We start from the raw sequence: 22,707 nt of genomic DNA, 5'->3' as shown, positions 1-22,707 counted from the left end.
CCAATGGTCCATCTAGCCCAGTAGCCTGTCTTCTGACAGTGGCCAATGCCAGATGCTTCAGAGGAAATGAACAGAACAGGGCAATTACTGTGTGATCCCGTTCCCTGTTGTCCAGTCCCAGCTTCTGTCAGTCAGAGGTTTAGGGACACCCAGAGCATGGGAGCATTATAAAATCTTCTGTTTTATCATCTATCACTTTTCAAATGGTTCCTAACATTCTGTTCGCTTTTTTTGACTGCAGTTGCACATTAAGTGGATGTTTTCAGAGAACTATCCACAATGACTCCAATTCTTTCTTGAGTGGTAACATATTTTTTCCCAGTGTGCATTACTTTGCACTCACCAGCATTTAATTTCATCTGCCATTTTGTGGCCCAGCCACCCAGTTTAATAAGAGCACTTTGTATCTCTTCACATTCAGCTTGGACTTAAATTTCTTGAGTAATTTTGTATTGTCTGTAAATTTTGCCACCTAGCTGTTCACCCCCTTTTCCAGATCATTTATGAATATGTTCAAAAGCATTCATCCCATTACAGGTCCTTAGTGGACCCTGCTATTTACCTCTCTCCATTGTGAAAACTGACCATTTATTTCTACCTGTTGATTCCTATCTTTTAACCAGTTACTGATCCATGAGAGGACCTTCCCTCTTATCCCATGACTACTTACTTTGCTTAAGAGCCTTTGTTTAAGAGCCTTTGTCAAAGGTTTTCTAAAAGTCCAAGTACACTATATCAACTGGAGCACCATTGACCCCCTCAAAGAATTTGAATAGATTGGTGAAGCATGATTTCCCTTTGCAATAACCATGTTTATTCTTCACCAACATATCCTGTTTATCTGTGTGTCTGATAGTTCTGTTTCAACCAATTTGCCTGGTACAGAAGTTAGGCTTACTGACCTATAATTGCCAGGATCGCCTCTGACGACCTTTTTTAAAAATTGACATTACCATTAACTATCCTCCAGACATATGGTATAGAGGCTGATTTAAGCAATAGTTTATATATCACAGTTAGTAGTTCTGCAACTTCACATTTGAGTTCCTTCACAACTCTTCGATGAATACTATCTGGTACTGATGACCCATTACTGTTTAATTTATCAATTTGTTCCAAAATCCACTTGATTGACACCTCAATCTGGGACAGTGTCTCAGATCTGTCACCTAAAAAGAATGGCCCAGGTGTGGGAATCTCCCCCACATCCTCTAAAGTGAAGACTGCTGCAAAGAATTAATTTAGCTTCTTGCAATGGCCTTATCTTCCTTGAATGCTCCTTTAGCACCTAATTGTCTTATATTTCAAGCATGGAATTTCTATCCACAGAGATTCTATGATACAGTTTGATTCATTCAAGATTTTCACTTTATTTGACTCTATGCTTTCTTTCACATATAGTGCCACTCCCCCACCAGTACAACCCATTCTGCCATTCTTATATGTTCCGTACCCTGGTATTATTGCATCCCATTGATTATCCTCATTCCACCAAGTTAAGTGACTCACAAACCTTAAAGAGACATGGGAAGTCTAAAGCTAATAGGTGCACTGAAGGAGAACATTTTTTGGTGAAGACTGGAGAGTTTGGATGGATAGTGATGAAATTAAATATCTGTATGTGTTTCATAAAATATGCACAACTTCCAGAGTTCAGACTATGTGTTCAATTCATGCAAATAAAGTGATTACAAGAAATATTAAACTCAACAGAAAGCTTCCAATTACCTTTCTCGAACAAACTCTGCCATTTCTTTTTGCATTTGTTTCCCCTTGAGTTGCTTTTGGAGCAGAATTTCAAACCCTGATACTGTGTTGTTCCCTTGTGGATCCTTCTTATCAGCCTGGAAGAGAAATGGCAGCTAGGACGTGAACAACACAAGACATGCCAAGGCTCCTAGAATCCTAACTACAGCAATGCTGCCAAAAGAGGGCATTCCAGGGGTGGGAACAGCTGCTTTTCTTCGCAGGAGCCTCCTCCTGGGATCTAAGCATCTGATCAGAACATTAAAAACACTTTGAAATGCATCTCGGAAGACCATTAAATGACTTCCTCCCCTCTGCTCACCATCTAATCCATCAGTGCCTGATAGAATGTACCCAGTGTGATAACCCACCCCCCCCATCTCTCTGACACATAGGCATAGGGGATATTTTCAGAATTGCTATGCTTTTTGCCTCACTGTGCTGCATGCTGTACTCACATATATAGTAAAGACTGCAGTAATCAAAAAGCAAGATGAGCAGGACTTGGATGAGAGTTTTGGCCATGACGACAGGCCGGATCCTGGAGAAGCTGTGCAGGAAGAAGTGGCAAGTGACGTGGCTGACGTGTAGGTCGACAGAGAGGGCTGAAGCAAAGATAGAGGCAAGGTTGCTAGTTTGAATGACAGAGAAGGTAGTGGTGCTGTCCATCATGACAGAGAAAAGGGGAAGACAGAAGGACTTTGTGTGTGTTGCCGGGGGGATAATCAGGAGTTCCATTTTGGCTAGGTCCAGAGCAGAGAAGTAGCTCTGTGAGTCATCAGCATGAAGAGAGGACGTGGGCTGAATGCTAGCCTTGGATGCTGGAGATGTGAGCTCCCATCTGCTCTGCCACAGACTCCGCGCATGACTTTAGGCAAGACCCCCACGGCCATATTCTTAAAGGTGTTCAGGTGTCTAAAGATGTGAAGTGGTACCTTGTGGAATTGTCAAAAGCACCAGGTGCCTAACTCCTATCTATGTAAACATCTTTGGAGAAAGCTTTAGAAATCTGGACCTACCTCCCTTAGACCCCTTTAAAATGTCCAACCTTAGGGTATGTCTACACTACAGATGCTACAGTAGCACAGCTATGGCACTGCAGCTATGCCACTGTACGCCATAATGTAGACACTTGCTACAGCGACAGAAAGGGTTTTTCCATCGCTGTAGTAAATCCATACCATTGAAAGGCAGTAGCTAGGTCGAAGGAAGAATTCTTGTGTTGACCTAGCAATGTCAAAGTTAAACTACGTTTCTCAGGGTGTGAACTTTTCACACACCTGAGGGATTTATCTAGGTTGACCTAAATTTTAGGTGTAAACCAGGCCTTAATGTCTCTGGGCCTCAGTCTCTCTCTATATAATGGGGATAACAGCACTGCCCTACCTAACAGGAGTATGTGAGAATCAATACATTAAAAATTGTGAGGCACTCAAATACTGTGGTGATGTAAGCCAGATAAATACCATAGATAGGTAAAGATGATCATCAAAGCGGTGTTTGTGGATGAGATCACCAAGAGAAGAGCAAGGAACCACATTTTGTGTCTTATTCATAGGCTCATAAAAGAATGTATTGCCATGTCAGACCCTTTCCATACTTATACTCCCATCGCAGCCAGGTGCATAATACTTGGGAAGAGGTTCCTCTCAAGCAGGGCATGTGTCTAGGGTGCTCTGAATGTGTGTTGCTGAAATTGCCTTGCTGTGATAGCAATGTGCAGTAAAGTGCACAAATGTCAGACACTAACCTATAAACTACATGACTTGCATCTAGCACTTCCGGGAAACAAACCTGGAAGGTAAGTGAAGAAGTTCTCAGTTATTTAGAGCTTTCAGTGTCTGTCATTTGGACACCAGTGATAGCTTCTCTCACTGACCAGGAGAGGCCTCTCTGTCATTTGTCATGTTGGAGGTATCTTTCTCTGGCTCCTTGCCATTTGAGCTACACCACTGTCAGCCATTGGCAGCCCTGTTACTAAATCTGCTGGGCAATCTCTTTCTGTGGTTCTGTACATGGTTCTGAGCATGGGTGTCCTCAGGCAATGGCTGCTCTCGGGTGGGCATCACCTCGAGCTCTGTTATGCCATATGCCACTTTGAAGCTCTGAATAATGGTGAATAAGGACACTCTTTGTCGGAGCACGTCAAATAATGGAATTTCCATCCCACAGGAAATGCTGAGATCTTTGAAATTTTGTTTTGCCCCAAGTGGGGACCCAAAGTCGAAGTCTCTGAATTTTTCATTAAATGAAATATTCTGAAACATATCATTTATCATTTCAGCTATTCTGTTCCATCATAAAAGTAAAATGATAAAATCAAATCAAACATTTTGATAATTTCCAACTGAAAATTAGGATGAAATTGATTTGCAACGGAAAACATTTGGATTTGGTTAAGCCAGCATTTTCTGACAGAAGCTATCTGACCAGCTGTACATCTCCTGCATTCTGGCATTCATATCCTCAGGCTGGCACCATTTCCCGAGATTGTTGGGGATGGGGGAAGACGGAGACAGGGAGGGTATGGCAAGCTAGACATGTTTTCCATTCTTTGGTTCTTGTCCCCAAGTCTTCAGCTGGAGTGACTCTGGCTTTGTTCTCTACATGTCTGCAGTACACTAAGATTTACATCCAGATGATTCCCAGGTAATGTTCGGGGGGGGAGTGGGGAGGGGCTGCTCAGCATCCCCTGTGCAACAGACGTCAGTGTCTTCACTATTTTCCACACATTCTTCTTTTCTGGCCTTGGGCTTGACATCAGCAGAGTGTGATCCGCCTCATCTCCCATAGTACAGACGAGGAGATGATGGCCCCAGTTCTGCAACTGGTTTGGCAAAGGTGCAGTCTGCCAGCATGGAAACAGCTGCAGGATCAGTCCCTATCCTGGTGCTCATCATAATTATTAGCAAGTCCTCATACAACATGAAACTACTCAAAATGGCTTATCCCCTTTGGCCAGGCTGATGTATCAGCAAAGTTTCAGTTCACTAGAATGGTTACAGGAGATGCTGACCCATCTCCCACCACAAGAATTACTGTGCATCTACAGAAGCATTCTTTTAGGGGTTTTCTGCTGTTTCTTTACCATTAAAGTAGCTATTTTCTCTGCCTGCAGTGTGTGTCTTGCTCCCTCCTTTCTGGGGCTCCTTGCTGTTGCTGCCGTGCATCCAGTTTTCTGATTGACTGAGACTCCTCTGACTCCTCTCACCGGAGTTTGGACTTTTCTCTGCCCACCCTACCTGCCCATCCAGCTGGAGCTTTTCCTGCCCTCTCAGACTGTCTCTGTAACCCACACACCTCCTGGGTGTAGTGTTCTGTCCCATCTAGTGGCACTGAGGCCACTTAGAGAGTGATTAATGAGTCTGCTCTACAGCCTTAGCTAACAGCCATACAGCTTTTAGCTCATGAGGTAGAGTCTCATGCACTAAGCTCCAGAGGTCCCAGGTTCAATCCCGCCTGCTGATGACCAGAGTCTGTCGGAGTTACATCAGCACCTTAGCTGCTCCTTCTCTCCTCAGTGCACCCTGCTCTGGTTGTTGGGGCTGAGGCTAACAAACACTCCACTCTCCCAGCAGGAGCTGTGGTCCCTCCCTTGAGCCTTTCCCTTGTTTTCTCTTTGTTCTGGAGAGTACCTCAAGCACCATGCTGTGCTGTGTGCTTTATTAAAGGCCCTGCAGAAGTAACGCAGCAGAGTTGGTGCTGCTCCTTGCTGCAGTGTGTCTTTCTCAGCGCCTTGCCACACTGAATCCTGATTTGCTCTCTAACACAAACCTAGCAATTTGTTCCGCTCTTCCTGAAACTCAGACACTGCAGCGTGTGGCATGTGGCTGGCTGCCTACTTACCCAGAAATAATCACAGTAGCTCCATTCAGTGGGTTTCAGCAACTGCTGTTCTTGCATTGTGTCTGGGTGTGGAAAAGTCACACAGTTTATCTGCAAAAACCAAGCAAAAGGCCTGTCAGACCGGGCAGGTAAAAAACAATTAAATGCTTGTGAATTGATAAGAAGCAAGTGAGTGAAATTTGTGCGCATCCAAAGCAGCAAGTCTAGATGACATGCATTTGACTGCAAGACAAGTAGCTGTTGAATTTGCTGAATTATAGACAATAATATTTGGAAAGACAAAGAGGTAGTGACAGCTTGGATGAAAGCAAATATGGTACCCATTTTCAAAAAAATGAAAGCAGCCAGATTCTGGCAACTGCCACCCAGTGCAATGAACCTGTATCTCTAATTGTTAGGTGAGAATAAGTAAACATGAAGCAGTTACGCCATCCTCGACATAATGAAACAATGGAACAAAGATGCAAAGAAATCTGCAAACTTCTAAAGAATAAACAGAACCACAAGCAACAGGCAACAGCACTGAGGGTTTTACAAATTGCACATCACCTCAGACACACGTGGTTCCTTTGGTGTTTGACAGAATCACATTTTTTTGTTATTCCTACTGCACAGGATGCTTTACATGTGCCCAAAGAATATTCAAATGAAAGCCCCAGTCCTGCCAAATGCTCTACAGGCCACTCTGAAGTCAACGAGGCTTCATGTAGGTGCCCACCCAGAGCAGTTTCCAAGAGGCTATTGCACAGCAATTAACAGCAACTAAGAAAGTGCAAGGAAGGCCAAGGGTTAGAGCAATAAAATGTAGCAGGCTTGTCTTTTACGACTTGTCTACACTTGAAAATTAATTTCGATTGAGGTGGGGTGTAAATGCAAAATGCAATAACTATAATGGAAAATCCCATGTGTGAATATTCTTATTCCCATGTGTAAATACTCTTATTAAGAGCACCTTGTTCCTCTTTAGTTTAATCCACTTTGAAAGCAGATTAAGTGTAACAGGAACAAGGTGCTCTTATTCCAGATTAAGAATGTCTATACATGGAGTTATTCAGGAATACCTAATCTAGAATCATCGAAAATTAGGGTTGGAAGAGACCTCAGGAGGTCATCTAGTCCAATCCCCTTCTCAAAGCAGAACCAATCCCCAACTAAATCATCCCAGCCAGGGCTTTGTCAAGCCGGGCCTTAAAAACCTCTAAGGATGGAGATTCCACCACCACCCTAGGTAACCCATTCCAGTGCTTCACTACGCTCCTACTGAAATAGGTTTTCCTAATATCCAACCTAGACCTCCCCCACTGCAATTTGAGACCATTGCTCCTTTTCTGTCATCTGTCACCACTGAGAACAGCCGAGGTTCATCCTCTTTGGAACCCCCCTTCAGGCAGTGGAAGACTGCTATCAAATCCCCCTTCATGCTTCTTTTCTGCAGACTAAATCACAGAATCATAGAATATCAGGGTTGGAAGGGACCTCAGGAGGTCATCTAGTCCAACCACCCTGCTCAAAGCAGGACCAATCCCCAACTAAATAAGCCCAGTTCCCTCAGCCTCTCCTCATAAGTCATGTGCCCCAGCCCCCTATTCACTTTTGTTACCCTTTGTTGGACTCTGTCCAATTTGTCCACATCCTTTCTGTAGTGGGAGGCCCAAAACTGGACACAATACTCCAGATGTGGCCTCACCAGTGCTTAATAGAGGGGAATAATCACATGGAGTACACAGGAGGTGGCGGATCTTATTGCTGTATGGGGAGAAGAGTCTGTGCAGACACCGCTCTGATCCAGCAGAAGAAACGCTGACAGCTCTGCCAAGATTGTGCAGGGCATGGGGGAGAAGGGCTACACTAGGGACACGCAGCAGTGCCGTGTGAAAATAAAGGAGCTTAGGCAAGCGTACCAGAAGACAAGGGAGGCAAACAGTCGCTCTGGTTCTGCCCCACAGACACGTCACTTTTATGAGGAGTTGCATGCGATTCTTGGGGACAACCCTATCACTACCCCAAAACGCTCTGTGGATACCTCCCAGGAGCCCTGGGTAACCTCGAGCAACAACGAGGAGGACATTGCTGACAAGAAAGAGGAGGAGGAGAATGTGAGGCAGGCAAGTGGAGGATCCGCTCTCCCTGACAGCCAAGAACTGTTTTTAATCCTGGAGCCCATCCCTTCACAGGACTAGTTGGCAGCAGAGCGTGATGCTGGGGAAGACACGCCTGATGAGTGCACATTGCTAATCAAACTGTAGGGGTTACATGCTACTATTCTGTATGTTTAATCTCAACAAAAAAGTAGGTGTAGTGGGTATCAGTGGCCACTCCAGCCGTGCAGAGGGCGCTCTCCGAAAAAAGACTCTTTATGTGCACGGGGAATCCTCCATGGAGATCTCTAGGAAGCTTTCATGAAGGTACTCCGCAATCCTTTGCAGGATGCTTCTGGGAAGGGCTGCCTTATTTCGTCCACCATGGTAGGGCACTTTCCCATGCCACTCCAGTATTACCTCTGCTGGCATCATTGCAGCACACAGCATTGTAGCATAAGGACCAGGTCTCTACCCAGACACTTGCAGCATTTGCTCTGTTACTCTCAGGAGAGTGAAATCGCATAGGGTCACCAAGGGGAAACGGGGGGAAGTTTTCAATGCTAGCCCTTAAATCGCAAACAATTCAACAAGTAATCCACCCCGTTGGTGAAATTTGGGTCACACAACGATGCTTTCCCAAACGTGCCGTAGTTGTGGTTGGAAGAGATCACAGTGTATTGCAAGCAGCATTGAAAAAAAAAGGGGGGGAGCTTCCTGTTTGTCTCCCTTCCCCCCCCCCCAAACCGGTGCTGCTTTTGTAAAAAACAAACTATTTAGGGGGCTTTACACTGGTGCCTCTCCTCAGGTTGCTAGGGGAAAGGGATCCCAAGGATGTCTTCACAAAAGCAGCAGCACAAGACCTCTTGCCCATGCCTCGTGGCCTTACTCACCATGGCTGGAGCAGCAAACTGACTCTTGCAGTAGCCGGTGGTTGTGATTACATTTTGGCTTGCAGTGAAGTGTATTGAGGGGTGATTTTTTTAAGAAAAAAAATTAACCTTGCACCAGAAACAATCCATGCACTGTCAATGCTATCCTGGTGCTCTGCATTCCTTGCAGCCGAAAACCTGTCTGTTGACGTACACTGGGACAGAGACGTTCCCAGATTAGAAGGCGCAAAAAAGAAGACTTGGGAGGACATGTTCAATGAGTTAATGCATGCCTCCAGAGTGACAAGACAGAGCTCAGAGCATGGAGGATTACACTGTCTGAGAACCTGGACATGGACAGGGAAGACAGGAGAACAGGGAACAAGAGTGTGCCATGCAGGAAGAGATGCTGCGGATTATGGAGGAGCAATCAGACATGTTGAGGCCTCTGGTTGAGGTTCAAGAAAGGCAGCTGGATGCTGCAGCCTATGCTGAACCTGCTGCCATCATCGCCCAGTTCTACATCCACCTCCCCGAAATGTCCTATGAGGCGGGGGAGGGGGAATTCGGTATCCCTTGCACTTAACACCAGGGGAGGGTACAAGGACCAGAAGGTGCCCATTCCCAGACCTTTGATAATTATTGCAGTGCATCTGTAAGCCAGCTGTCCTTGTTTCTCCCACCACAGTATTATCAGCGCTTTTGCCCCAGGTTGTCTTACTTTTCTTTGCTGTCTCTGTGTGTATAATAAAACTTAATGGATTGAGGAGGAAAGGCTATTTTTTCATTCAACAGCCAGTGGTTGGTAGGGTGGTGTTTACAGGGGAGAAAATGCAATGGAGGGGACAGTTTGGTAAGGAACACAGATAAGTGTCACATTACTCTGGCTCATTGCTGAAACTGGTTTTCAAAGCCTCATGGAGATGCAGAGCTCCTCGATATGCTGTTCTTATTGCCCTGGTGTCTGGCTGCTCAAAATTGACTGCCAGGCGATCTGCCTTAACCCCCCACCCCAGCAGAAACTTTTCTCCCTTTGTTTCACAGATATTATGGAGCACACAGAAGGCAGCAATAACAACGGGGATATTACTTTCACTGAGGTCTAACGTAATAAGCAAACAATGCCAGCAACCTTTTTAGAGGTCTAAAGGCACATTCCATCACCATTCTGCACTTGCTCAGCCTATGGTTGAACCAGTTCTTACTGTTGTCCAGGCTGCCTGTGTACGGGTTCATGAGCCATGGGAACAAGGGGTAGGCTGGGTCTCCCAGGATCACGACTGGCATTTCAACATCACCAATGGTTATTTTGCAGTCTTGAAAGAAAGTACCTGCTTGCAGCTTTCTGAACAGACCTGTGTTCCTAACGATGCACATGTCACGCACCTTTCCCCGACCATCCCACACTGATGTCGGTGAAACGGCCCCTATGATCCACCAGCGCTGGCAACACCATTAAGAAGTACGCCTTTTGGTTTATGTACTCTTTGGCAAGGTGGTCTGGTGCCAAGATAGGGATATGCATTCTGCCTATTGCCCCACTGCAGTTGGGAACCCCATCAAGGTAAAACCATTGACTATGTCCTGCACCTTGCTCAGCGTCACTACCCTTCTTAACAGAAGTCTGTTGATGGCCCTGCAAACTTTGATCACAACAGATCCCACAGTAGATTTACCCACTCCAAATTGATGCCCCATTGACCGGTAGCAGTCTAGCGCTGCAAGTTTCCACAGAGCAATCCCCACTCGCATCTCAATGGTCAGAGCAGCTCTCATTTTAGTATTGCTGCACTTCAGGGCTGGGGAAAGCTCTTCACACAGTTCCTGGAAAGTGGCCTTACACATTCGGAAGTTCTGCAACCACTGCTCATCATCCCATAGCTGCATAACAATGCGATCCTACCAGTCAGAGCTTGTATCCCAGGCCCAGAAACGGCGCGCAACTGTGTCAAGGTGATGCATGACTGTCGCCAGCAACGGAATTGCTCCGCTCTAGGTCTTCCAGCAGGGCGCTTGCATGGCATCACATTGCTCCTTGTGGCGGTGCCTGTATCAGCTGTGTAAATACTGCAGGATAAAGTGCGAGGTGTTTGTAATGCTCACAACAACGGTGTACAGCTGAGCAGTGTCCCTGCTTAGCATGCTGTGGCATCCACGTGGGTAACCCAAGCTTACAAAAAAAGGCACAAATAAGGCTTGGTTTGTCTGCAGTTGATTTCAGGGATGGAGGGAGGGAGAGAGGGAGGTAAGTGCATCATGGGAGGCTAACACCATGTTCCCATAACCACCCGCGCCAATGTTTGGTCCCATAAGGCATTGCAAGCCCAACCCAAAATTCCACTTGGCGATGTGCACTGTGGGATAGCTACCCACAGTGCAGTGCTCTGTGCATCGATGCAAGGCCTGCTAGTGAGGATGCACTCTGCCGACACAATGAGCGTAGTGTAGACACACAAGATCAACTTGCTTAAATTGGAGGCTCAATGTTGAATTACATGAAGTAGACTTAACTTTGTAGTGTAGACATGTAGTGTGCTTCAAGTGGCCGCCTTACAAATTGCAGAGATGGAAATTGTGATAGGGCGTACATATCTGTTGACTAATATATGCTGGCTAGCATAGATACATATATTAATAGTGTGTGTTATCCACACCATATAGTTATTAGTATGCATTAAGCACAAATATTACAGCAGTTATATAGCCTAAATGGACTATGATTTTTACATAAACCTGCTCACTTATGCTAAGTATCCCATAACCCCTTGCATTCACTGAAGTAAGTTTTGGCTTGAGCAAATAGGGAAGCTGACAAAATCAGGACAGAGGACTGGTTTATCATAGCAACAGAAAGGAAGTTACTCTCACTGGCCTGAATTGCAATGTCCCAAAGGAAGAGGACAAGAGATGTAATTGTTCTACCCTAGTACAAACCTAGGAGGTGCCTTAATGCTCTTTTCAGAGTAACAGCCGTGTTAGTCTGTATTCGCAAAAAGAAAAGGAGTACTTGTGGCACCTTAGAGACTAACCAATTTATTTGAGCATGAGCTTTTGTGTATCTGATGAAGTGAGCTGTAGCTCACGAAAGCTCATGCTCAAATAAATTGGTTAGTCTCTAAGGTGCCACAAGTACTCCTTTTCTTTTAATGCTCTTTGATACCTGAAATGCATGTGTTCAGAACAAAGAGATAAGAGGTAAACCATGGTACCAGAAAAACAAGGTAGGAAGCTTCTTGGTTCAATCTAGTTTCAGATGATGTACAAAGTACCTTTTACTTGTGTAACCCCCTTGGGGTTTAGAGAGCATGGACCCTTTAAATCTTTGTCCTGAGGGGGGAAGAGCTGATTGTTCCAGGCAGAGGATGTGCTGGATTTTTTGTTTTTTGGGTTGGTTTTTCTTTTTTTTTTTTGCGGGGGGGGGGGGAAGCAGGGAGAGAGGGAGACTCCAGACAGAAGGGCTGCAGCAAGCAGGCCCTCACAGAGTGAAGCAGCCGAGAACCTGCCCAAAGCCCAGGAGGGACAGAGCGGCCCATCAGGGACAGCCCAGGACAGGAACCAAGAGGAGCACTTTGCCAGGGAGGAATGTCCTGAGAAGGACACACCAGAGCTGTACCCAATATCACTGCTGCCCCAAGCTGTGTGGGGCCGTGAGTATTGGAGCTTGTGACTTTGCATTTGGAATAAGGAGAGACGCTGTTAGCTAGTTAAGTGGGGAGGTTGTCGCTCTGTGTGGCTTTGCAGAGAGCGGCAGAACAGGACACCAGAGGAGTTTGCTGGGGAAAGGTTACTGGTGCCGAAGATGACCAGGAGCACCCAAGACTCACCACTGGACTGGAACTCTGCCCAGGACTCCTGACCTCTGAGTGCAGATGCATTGCTGGGTTTCTGCCCTTTCACACTGTGGTACTGAAGAAGAACTCCTCCATCGACCTAGCTACCGCTGCTCTACTCCTTTACATCCTATATGGATGGAAAAACCCCTTCTGTTGCTCTTGGAAGAGTCTGCCCTGTGGCGCTACAGAGGCCCAGCTGCAGTGATGTAGTTGTGTCACTGTAGCACATGTGCAGATACGGCCTCATTCGGAAGGGAACTTGCTGTGAGATTCTCCTCACTGCTGTCAGAGCTACAACGATGGGCACTTGGACATGCAGATGAGGCAGACAGGATCCAGACAAATTTCAGGTTTCAAAGTAACAGCCGTGTTAGTCTGTCTTCGCAAAAAGAAAAGGAGGACTTGTGGCACCTTAGAGACTAACCAATTTATTTGAGCATGAGCTTTCGTGAGCTACAGCTCACTTCATCGGATGCATACCGTGGAAACTGCAGAAGACATTATATACACACAGAGACCATGAAACAATACCTCCTCCCACCCCACTCTCCTGCTGGTAATAGCTTGTCTAAAGTGATCATCAAGTTGGGCCATTTCCAGCACAAATCCAGGTTTTCTCACCCTTCGCCCCCCCACCCCAAACAAACTCACTCTCCTGCTGGTAATAGCCCATCCAAAGTGACCACTCTCTTCACAATGTGTATGATAATCAAGGTGGGCCATTTCCTGCACAAATCCAGGTTCTCTCACCCCCTCACCTCCCTCCAAAAACCACACACACAAACTCACTCTCCTGCTGGTAATAGCCCATCCAAAGTGACCACTCTCCCTACAATGTGCATGATAATCAAGTTGGGCCATTTCCAGCATAAATCCAGGTTTTCTCACCCCCCCACCCCCATACACTCACAAACTCACTCTCCTGCTGGTAATAGCTCATCCAAAGTGACCACTCTCCCTACAATGTGCATGGTAATCAAAGTGGGTCATTTCCAGCACAGACCCAGGCTTTCTCACCCCCCCCCCCCCGGGAACACACACACACACACATAAACTCACTCTCCTGCTGGCAATAGCTCATCCAAACTGACCACTCTCCAAGTTTAAGTTTCCATTAAACAAAGGGAGGAGAAACAGGTTTGTACCACAGTAAGCAGATCTTCAGCTACTGGGAAAAAGAAGTCCTTTGTTGTTGTTATAAGTGCTGTTTTCAAAGCCATTGTGGAGGATGGAGGAGTCCTGGGGTTTCTTTTAAAGCTGTCTGAGTTTTAAAAAGTAATTAATACTTATGAATGACTTTCACATCCGATGAAGTGAGCTGTAGCTCACAAAAGCTTATGCTCAAATAAATTGGTTAGTCTCTAAGGTGCCACAAGTACTCCTTTTCTTTTTCCTTGTTTCTTGCAGTAAGATTTGACAGTAAAAACATCAACAAGAAAACTGCTTCCTCTCAATAGAAAGTAGAGACTCGATCAGATGTGGTGAGAAAATACTCAGATATATTGCCAAATTCACTGGGTTCAATTGTTCTTGGATGAGTTATCCCAAAATTGAAAACCAATATGCACAGTCTAGTGATCACAATCTCTGGGCTGTGCACACTGCTAAGCAACCCTACAATAATAAATGAGGTGCTGGGCTGTGCATAGCACTGCTGAGCAAACCTACATTAACAAATGAAGTGCTTGGCTGTGCACGCCGCTACTGAGCAATAACAAAACAAAGTGTAAGATTAAATATGGGGCAAAGCTGCAGAAAGGAAGCAGACTGCAGCCGTAAACTCTAATCTATGTCTTGACGTGCTGATCACTGTGGTATCCAAGAGATTTATACAATACATTGTTCTATGTGTACTCAGTATATCATCTACCAATAGCCCCAGCAAAATCAATGGGACTGCTCAGTGCTCATAGGCTTTTGCAGGCTCCAGCTCTTCACTGTGCCAACAACCCCTTCTTCAGTTATCTCTTCCAACTTGTCCTTTTTCTCCTTTTTCCCCTCACTCAACTTTTCCTCTATCACAGGGATTCCAGGGGGCTAAATTTTATATTTAAAATAATATTTTAAAGGTCTCTCTCGCATCATATCATGAAATGGGAACAATTCTCTAAAGAGCAGCACTGCAATGGAAAACACACTCCAGGGGTTTTATACAGTACATGTCTAAGAGTACGGTCCTGGTAAATACCTTTGCTATTTGCAGAGAACAACTGTTTACCTCTTGCAATGGCTTTTTGTTCCTCCCTTTCCCATCCCTAAGTACTCCAGCGTCTCTAAAGGCTTCTCTGTGTGATCTATGCTAAGCACAGCTATGTGACTGTTCTAAGGGAAGGCACTGTACAGTCTCTTTACATTTATGTAAGGTGGAAAGTCTATCCATGTTTAGAATTGTTAAAGGGCTCTACAGAGACAAATTCCTGCCAAGTGACTCAGCAATAACTCTGAAATGCAAAAGTACTGTCTTCTTTACCTCTACCTCAAGGAGCTGCTGTTGGATCAAATCCTATCATCAGCTGGAGGGATTTTCAGAGAATCCTAGGACAATCCTCTAATGCGGCCAGTCTCTTGAAGTTAAGCTTTTCATCTTTTGTCCTCTACACCCAGAACAAAGGAGGATTTGGCGAGCAGCTCTCAGTCCCTGTACACTGGACCGTTTACAGCAGATAGAGAATAGTTTAACACTCTTTTGGACTTGATTTAAAACACTGCACTTCTTTCCCTCTTTGCTTTGATCTCCAAAGTGGATTAGACTGAAAGGACCTTTGAAAAATACTTGGGAAAAGCAGTAAAATGTCAAAAGGCAAAATGAAAGTGTTGCTTCCTGTGTGCAGTGAACTGGGGAGCTCCTGACAGACATTAGTGGGTTGGCATGGCATAGTGACCAAGTGAAACGTCCTCTGGGACAAAATGAGGATGTTTATTTAATTAAATGACAATCCCAAAATGAATGCAACCCTGTGATTACAATGGGAGTTGTCACAAGTCAGGAAATACCAGTGTCAAGGGTGTGAGCACACCTTCTACTCTGCCATTGTGCATATGCACTATCAAAATACAACTTGGATGACATGGTCACATGCTAACATAACACAATACTTCCGAATGCATCCGATGAAGTGAGCTGTAGCTCACGAAATCTTATGCTGAAATAAATTTGTTAGTCTCTAAGGTGCCACAAGTACTCCTTTTCTTTCTGCAATACACCAGTGGTTTTCAAGTGGGTACCTTTATCCTTATGGGGTACGTATGCTCTTGTCAGGAAGTATGTGAGAAAAATCCTGTAATGGTGGACAATGCATTTTATTTAGTAAGACTTGGCAATCTAATCATAGGTATATTATGACGCTATCTCAGATGGGGGTACGTGGTAGACTCCATTATTTGGAAAGGGATGCAACCTAAAAAATTTGATAACCAGTGCGATACACCATAGCATTGGTGGCCAAACTCACTGACCCTCCGAGCCGCATACAACGATATTCAGAAGTTCAAGAGCTGAGGCACACCAGCCGGGGCTTGGGGCTTCTGCCTCACAGGATGCGCCTGCCGGGGCTTGGGGCTTCAGCCCACTCCTGCTGGAACCCCAAGCCCCGGCAGATGTAACCTGTGGGGCTGAAGCCCCGAGACCACTCTCCCCTCTGGGCAGAAGCCCCTACCCCACCACTCTGCTGAAAAGCAGAGGTCCCAAGCCGCTCTCCCCCTCTCCCAAGTCTGGTAGGTGGAGAATGGGCAGGGGGGGCTCGCAAGCCACACTTTAACTGTAAAAGCTGCATGCGGTTCATGAGCCGCAGTTTGGCCATCCTTGTGCTATAGTCACAGTGTTTACAGCTCCTGGTTCTATAGTGTGACGTCCCTGGCAGTGTGGGAATGGACGCCACAATGACCAGGTTCGCATTAACTCACACAGCACGCCGGCCCTCCGAACCCCACAGGAGCATGAGACTACCATACACTGGAGCCATGGAGGCAGAGATGGGGAGGACCCCTGGCTTCCACAGACTGAGAACCAAGCCGATTCCAAACCTCACCCATCCCTGGAATCCCATGAAGGGAACTGAGCACAAACCCTGCCTTGGTTTACCTTACCGACAGGCCCCGCATCTTGGACATACTCTTGCACACTGTGCTCAGTCTGACTCCCACCTCAGTCAACAAAAGTTTCACCTTTGCCTTCAATGGGAACAGGAGTGAGTCTATGGTTAAGAGAGCTCCCACTACCATTGCTCTATTCCTTGGCTCAGCCTGTCGGGCCTCTTCCCTTCCTTGCTTCCATACTGTGAATGGGCTTCTGTGAATGTGGATTTTCCAAGAAACCCAAGGCTGCTCTGACTCTTCCTTACTGCCAAGGAAACCAGCAGCCGATTTTGACAAATTTGCTTTAAATACTCTTGCACAGGTGGAGAGAGACATTCCAAGGAACTCAATTTGCAAGCTCAGTAAGCAGCTGGTCCAGTGCCTCCAGGAGCTGATCAAAGAACAGAAAGAGCAGGTTTCTTTTTCCATGGCCTCTTTCCCATGCTACGCCCAGCTGCATCTCTTTGCTAGGTCCCTGCAACTCTCCTGTGCACATCTTGTGCTTGGACAGTTCTGACTCCCTCTTTGTGCACTCCTTCCCCAAGTATCTCCATGCTTGCCCCCAAACTGCCCCTTAAACCTAGAACATGGTCTGTAGTCCTGTATCCCAAGCCATCTGCCATCTCCCAAAACCCAGCTTCTCTCCACAGTCCCTCAGGCAACAATCCTCTTATGCAGCAGTTTCCAAATTCTTCAGAGTCGCAACTGACTTTTAGACCACTAGTATCTTCACAAGCGCCTCCCACAGTCCTCAACCCCTGAGAATGACTTTCCCAATCTTGCAAATATGCCAGGTCTTTATAATCCACACTATATCAGCAACATTCACAGAAATGCTCTGTTCATGGCTCCCAAACTCCACAATGCTACAATGATATAAGAAGGCTTCTTTGGTTAAAAAATCATTCCGGTTCAGAGGGAAATTAAAATATAAACAAACAAAATTGAAAAATGAGGAAGCTGACAGCAATGACTACTCATCAACAGTTAGGAAATGCAAACTACTGATAAAGATATCAATGAAAAATCTATGGCCAGTAAGAAGCAGTTCTTTAAATGTGTCAAAAACAAATGAAATCCAAGCAGTGGTATAGTGCCATTATGATAGGATAAGGACATAAAATTATCAACCACGATACACAAAAGGCAGAAGTATTCAACAATTTTTTTGTTCTGTATTTGGAGAGAAGCAAGATGATGTATTTGTATCTTACAGTTCTATTCCATCAGTATTTTATTATCATGATGATGAGAAACGACACAGCTTATAACCTGGATGGACTTTTCAAATCATTGGCAGAAGCCTGGGTCGCTATCTGACTGTGCTTTGCTGCATCACATATAATATGCCCTGTATTGTTCAGCATAGTGCTCCATGCAGCAGAACCAGCTGCACAAGAAAGACTCATCACCTAGCTGAGTGAACACACTCCCTGCTGTTAACAACTAAAGCCTATCACTGACAAGCACCTATTAACCTTATTTGTTAAAGTACCATCTAGGGAGACTGCTGCAAAATCTGGAAGAGACAAGAACTTGGTATCACAACACCCTGAGTGAATTACCTGAATGAATTAACTCTCTAGCTAACTCTAGAAACCAGTCATTGCAACTGTGCAGATGAGCTGGAGAAGCCACCTTCAGGCCAGTTCTAACTGATAAATAGCAAAATGACTAATACACAGTCTTGGAAGGATTCGATTTTTATTAGTAAATGTCCATTTCACCGTATATATGAAACTGACAAAAATATTTCCATCAATAATAACTGAAATTTATTGACAGGCAATGTACGAAAAATTACTTAAGAACTTACTAGGGTTTGATTTAAGGATATTTACTTGGTATATTTTAACATGGGAAGTTCACAATTTGTGTTTTAATAGTTAAACCTTTAATTTTTTGAAACTCAGTGTCTACTGTCATAAAATAATTATTTACTGAGTTCTCCCTGTTGTCTTACTCTCCATAATTTCCCTCACCTGTGAAAATTTAAATTGATAAAAACTGAAAAAAAAAATGCTTAAAATTAGGGTTACCATATGTCTGGGTTTTCCTGGACATGGCCTCTTTCTTGATCTTCCGCCCTCTATCCGAACAGATTTTTCAAATAAGAGACAACGTCTGGGATTTTTACACAGCAGATGTTACAGCTCAGAAAGAGCTCTCTCCATGTCCCAGCTGATCCCTCCCATGCAGCTGCTAGATCCCACCCACCCAGGCTCCGGCTCCCAGCCCTGGGGTGGGGGAGAGGCCCACAGGGAGGCCCTCTCCAGTACCCTCTCCAGCACCTCCTTCTCCAGCACCCCCTCCAAAATGCCTTCTCCAGCACCCCCCAGGTACCCCTGCCAGTACACACACACACCTCCAGCACCCTCCAACTATAACCCCTCCCCCACAGTTCCCCATCTAGCGGGTGTCCTCTTTGTGGGAACCTGAAATATGGTAACCCTACTTAAAATAAACATTATTATCTGTCAAAAATATATATAAAAACTCAAAGTCTGCCAAGCCTAGTTATACATGTGTGGTTTCACCAAGTGACAACATGGTTATGTTAAGCTAAATGCTTCCCAGAAAGCATGTACCTGAGTTAAAACCCTCTGAATGACTAAAATGTATGACATGTACTTGTATTTACTTCATAGGTTTCTAGAAATCATGCCTAATCACTAACTCAGTTGAGAATGTGGAGGCTGGAGAAACTCATTATACTAAGAGTAGTACAATTTGTAAGACAAAAAGATGTTTCCCTACTGGGAGAAACCCTGAGTGTTTCAAAGAGTTCAGCCTAAATCACACAGACTTTGTTGACAAGAGAATTGACAGTTCATAGACAACAAGAGGAAGAAGCCTTGATTTGGCTTGTAAACGAAAGATTTTAGCACTGGTTGTACCTTTGGTTAAAGTGGCAGAAGAGCCCACAGTACTGCTTAAATACCAGAGAAATTTGAAGGGCTTCCAAATTATCACCTGCATATTATGGTATGGGTTTAATGACAAATTCAGACAGAAAATAAAGTGCAATTTTTTAACAGTGAGGGCTGTCAATCACCAGGAGGGGCTGACTGGTGGGATACTTGCAGAGGACCAGGTGTAATTCACAGTAGAATGGACACACTGTGGGGGAATTTCCTGGTGTTTCACTAATTGTCCTAGGTGTGTTTATACACCCTCTCCCTTCTGTCAACCCCTCAGCGCACTCGACTCCCAGTGTGGACAGTGGCTACCTCCTGGCCTCCCTGTGCCACGGTCCCAGTTGGCAATGGGCATGCCCAGCAGCCCCAAGCAGATGAAGGTGTGGACTTCAGCAGTGGTACAAGCAGCAGTGCTCTGAAATGGCTTACAAGTGAGCTCCACTCAGCATGCATGGCTATGTAAACTGCTAGGTGACTGCTGGGCAGAAAGGTGACCAGACTGGCCACTTTTGCAATGACTGGTGCACTCTGGGACAGCAGTGGGAGGACTGATGGAGGTGACTGGGCTACCACAGCAGAGAGATGCATCATATGGGCACTCAGACAACTGAATTAACTCCCATCGAGGCTCAGTGACTCAACAATGGCAACCAAAATGGCCTATAACAAATCTGTACAAGGGCACAAAAGCACTCCTCACTGACAGAAGGGCAGATCAATAGACTGTTCTCTCAAGATCATCCCATTACTCCTAGTTACACCCCTACAATGTATGACTTCAAATAATTCCTCTCCCTCCCTTGGGCTTTATACCCTTCCAATATTTGCAGATTATGAGCATGCTCCCTTCTCTCTCCCTTAGTCAATGCTTAGCTCACTTGGTTCTTTTAATCTTTTCTCTTAAGTAAATCCCATCCAGCCCCAAGCAGTTGTGTTGTTCTTCTCTGAATTCCTTCCACTTTTAAATATCTTTCTGGCATTGAGGTGCCCAGAACTGAACACTAAAGCCCAGATATGGCCACAAAGTTTCATCTAGGGGGATTAATAACACCCTGTTCTGTAATGCAAAGTTGCAAACTATTCTCTGTGGTTCAGTAATGAAGATGTTAATTAACACTGATCTTACCAGCAATCCCTGCACTTTCTACCAGAAACCTCCATCCAACTGCATGCTTTGCCAGATACTAATGCCCTTCCATTACTCTGTTTCAGCTAAAGAGAGACGTTCCACTTCTAGGGTGGTAATTGCCAGAATCATTCTTCATTGAAAATAAGGTGCTAAATTTCCATTTCTTCAGTATTTCATTACCTCTTGAATTGTCCCTGAGTTTTCAAAAAAAAATGGTAGTGGTTTAGTAAGCTTGTTAGACAGGTCACCCAGAACATCTGATTTGTATAGTGGGTATTCACATTTCCCACGTACTTCCTTACCAGCTGTTTATCAGCAATAGTTATTTTGCAGAGTCAGCATTCCTTACTAATTGCTCAAACTTCTTTTCTATATTTTTTATTGAAGACAGATTTAGAAAAAGAGTTTTGGATCTCAGCCAGTTTTCTGCTACCATGTAACAAGCAGATTAACTAATCAGTTTCCAAATCCCAGAGCAGCAGAAACGGCGCAAGTATGTCCCTTGGCCCGCGCCGCTTCCTGCAGCTCCCATTGGCCTAGAGCAGCGAACCGCAGCCAGTGGGAGTCGTGATCGGCCGAACCTGCAGACGCAGCAGGTAAACAAACTGGCCCGGCACGCCAGGGCCTTTCCCTGCACAAGCGGCGGAACAAGTTTGGGAACCACTGATGTAGATGATATTTCAGGGCACAGATATCTCTTATGAAATTGTATCACTTTGATTTGTATTGTGTTTCGGGGTGTGACCTTCAGTGCTGGTGAAAGACGCTGGCCTGGTAGCCCGGAACACTGAAGATTTCCATTCATTCACAGAACAGGTTCTACACAGGTGGAACAGGCTTCGCTACCAACTTTCCTCACCTCTGCTGCTAGGGCTCCGAGCAGTTCCACGTCTAGTGCTCACTGAGACTTGGGGCCTCTGCTGGCGGTACGCATAGGGTTGCAAATAGTGTCAATTCCATTTTTGTGATGTGGCCACTTTGCTAAGAACTGGCTTGACACCAGCTACACGTTTGACCCAGGCCATTTTGTTAAAGTTGTTTTTGATTCAGTGCTCCTTAAAAACAGAGCAGGGAGCCCACAGACACGTGCCCTCTGGTTTGACTGGCTGCCCCAGGACCACCCCACCCGCCAGGGGCTTTCTTTGCCATCCCAGGCTGCTCTGCCCTGCCCCAGCAGCTGGCCCACATGCTGCTGGCCCTCAGCACAGCGGCAGTGATCACTGTCCAGGCCTCAACCCCTACCTGCAGCGCTGCCAGCTGTCCCGGCTGTACTTACCGTCCGCGAGCTCTCCCTGGCCAGCCTCCTGGGCACGCGCGGGGACCCCGGACTCTGTGGAGAGAGGAGAGAGGCATCTTCAGCATGTGCTCCATGGCGGGAGGGTGTGTGAGTGTGATTGGCCCGAGCTGCGCAGTGAATCACTGAAAGGCATCGGTGTCCGGCCGAGAAAGGCGAGGGCAGTGGGCAGGGGAATGATGCGGGGACGAGGGGGCGGCCGGGAAGGAGCTGAGGAGCAACCTTGGGCACCAAGGAGCCCCTGCCCTCCTCCACTGAGCCCTGGTGCTCCTTCCCCCCTGGGCCCCTCCACTAAGCCCCTCCACCGCTCCACTGCACCCCCACCCCCCACCACTGAGTCCTGGGCCCCTTCCTGGCTGTGCCCCTCCACTATGCCACCACTGCCACTGTACCCCCTACGTCCAGCCACTGAGCACTGTGCCCATCCACTGAAGTACTTAACCTGTGCAGCCCCCCAGATCCGCTGAACCCTTTGCGCCCCATGGTACCTACTGCCCACTGCCCACAAGGCCAAGCTCTGAATTCCTGCAGTACTGAACTGATCCTGAGGGGATGTGTCACTTTGGAGAATTCAACTAATTCTCTATTCTAGTAACGCCCACAGGCTCTGATCCAGAGCAGGGCCTTCTGCTGTACCAACACGGGCCCTGCCCCCAAACAGCTGAGAGCTTAAAATCTGCAATCAGAACACCCTCCCTGTTTTTCAGATGTTCCGACGCCATTTGTAAAGGACCAAGAGGCCCCAGGCCTGGTTTATGGGGCTGCCCAGAGAATTCTCCTGAAATCAGGGGCTGTCCCTCTTTCACTGAGCTTGGGTGACATTCCCCCGGCTCTATGCCACCTGCAGCACACTAGCACTCCCCCACCTCCTGCCTGCAGCTGCTCTGGCGTTGCTGGCTGCCTGGAGGTTGTTCTGA

At 46.1% G+C, this 22,707-nt stretch overlaps 1 protein-coding gene across 2 annotated transcripts in view; it reads right to left on the bottom strand.

The window, feature by feature from the left end:
• The window catches only part of GAS7 (growth arrest specific 7), a 216,901-nt gene that overhangs the window by 42,818 nt on the left and 151,376 nt on the right, over window positions 1-22,707 (bottom strand). For both annotated transcript variants that reach the window (XM_077833933.1, XM_077833934.1), the window contains exons 5-7: window positions 21,773-21,826; window positions 5,593-5,682; window positions 1,729-1,844 (exon numbers count right to left, since the gene is read on the bottom strand). In XM_077833933.1, coding sequence (XP_077690059.1) covers window positions 1,729-1,844; window positions 5,593-5,682; window positions 21,773-21,826 — 260 coding nt within the window. The remainder of the gene's footprint in view (window positions 1-1,728; window positions 1,845-5,592; window positions 5,683-21,772; window positions 21,827-22,707) is intronic.

This window comes from Eretmochelys imbricata, chromosome 14, assembly GCF_965152235.1.
Source record: "Eretmochelys imbricata isolate rEreImb1 chromosome 14, rEreImb1.hap1, whole genome shotgun sequence".
In the NCBI taxonomy this organism is placed as follows: Eukaryota; Metazoa; Chordata; order Testudines; family Cheloniidae; genus Eretmochelys; species Eretmochelys imbricata.
This window is presented reverse-complemented; position numbering and strand designations above follow the sequence as displayed.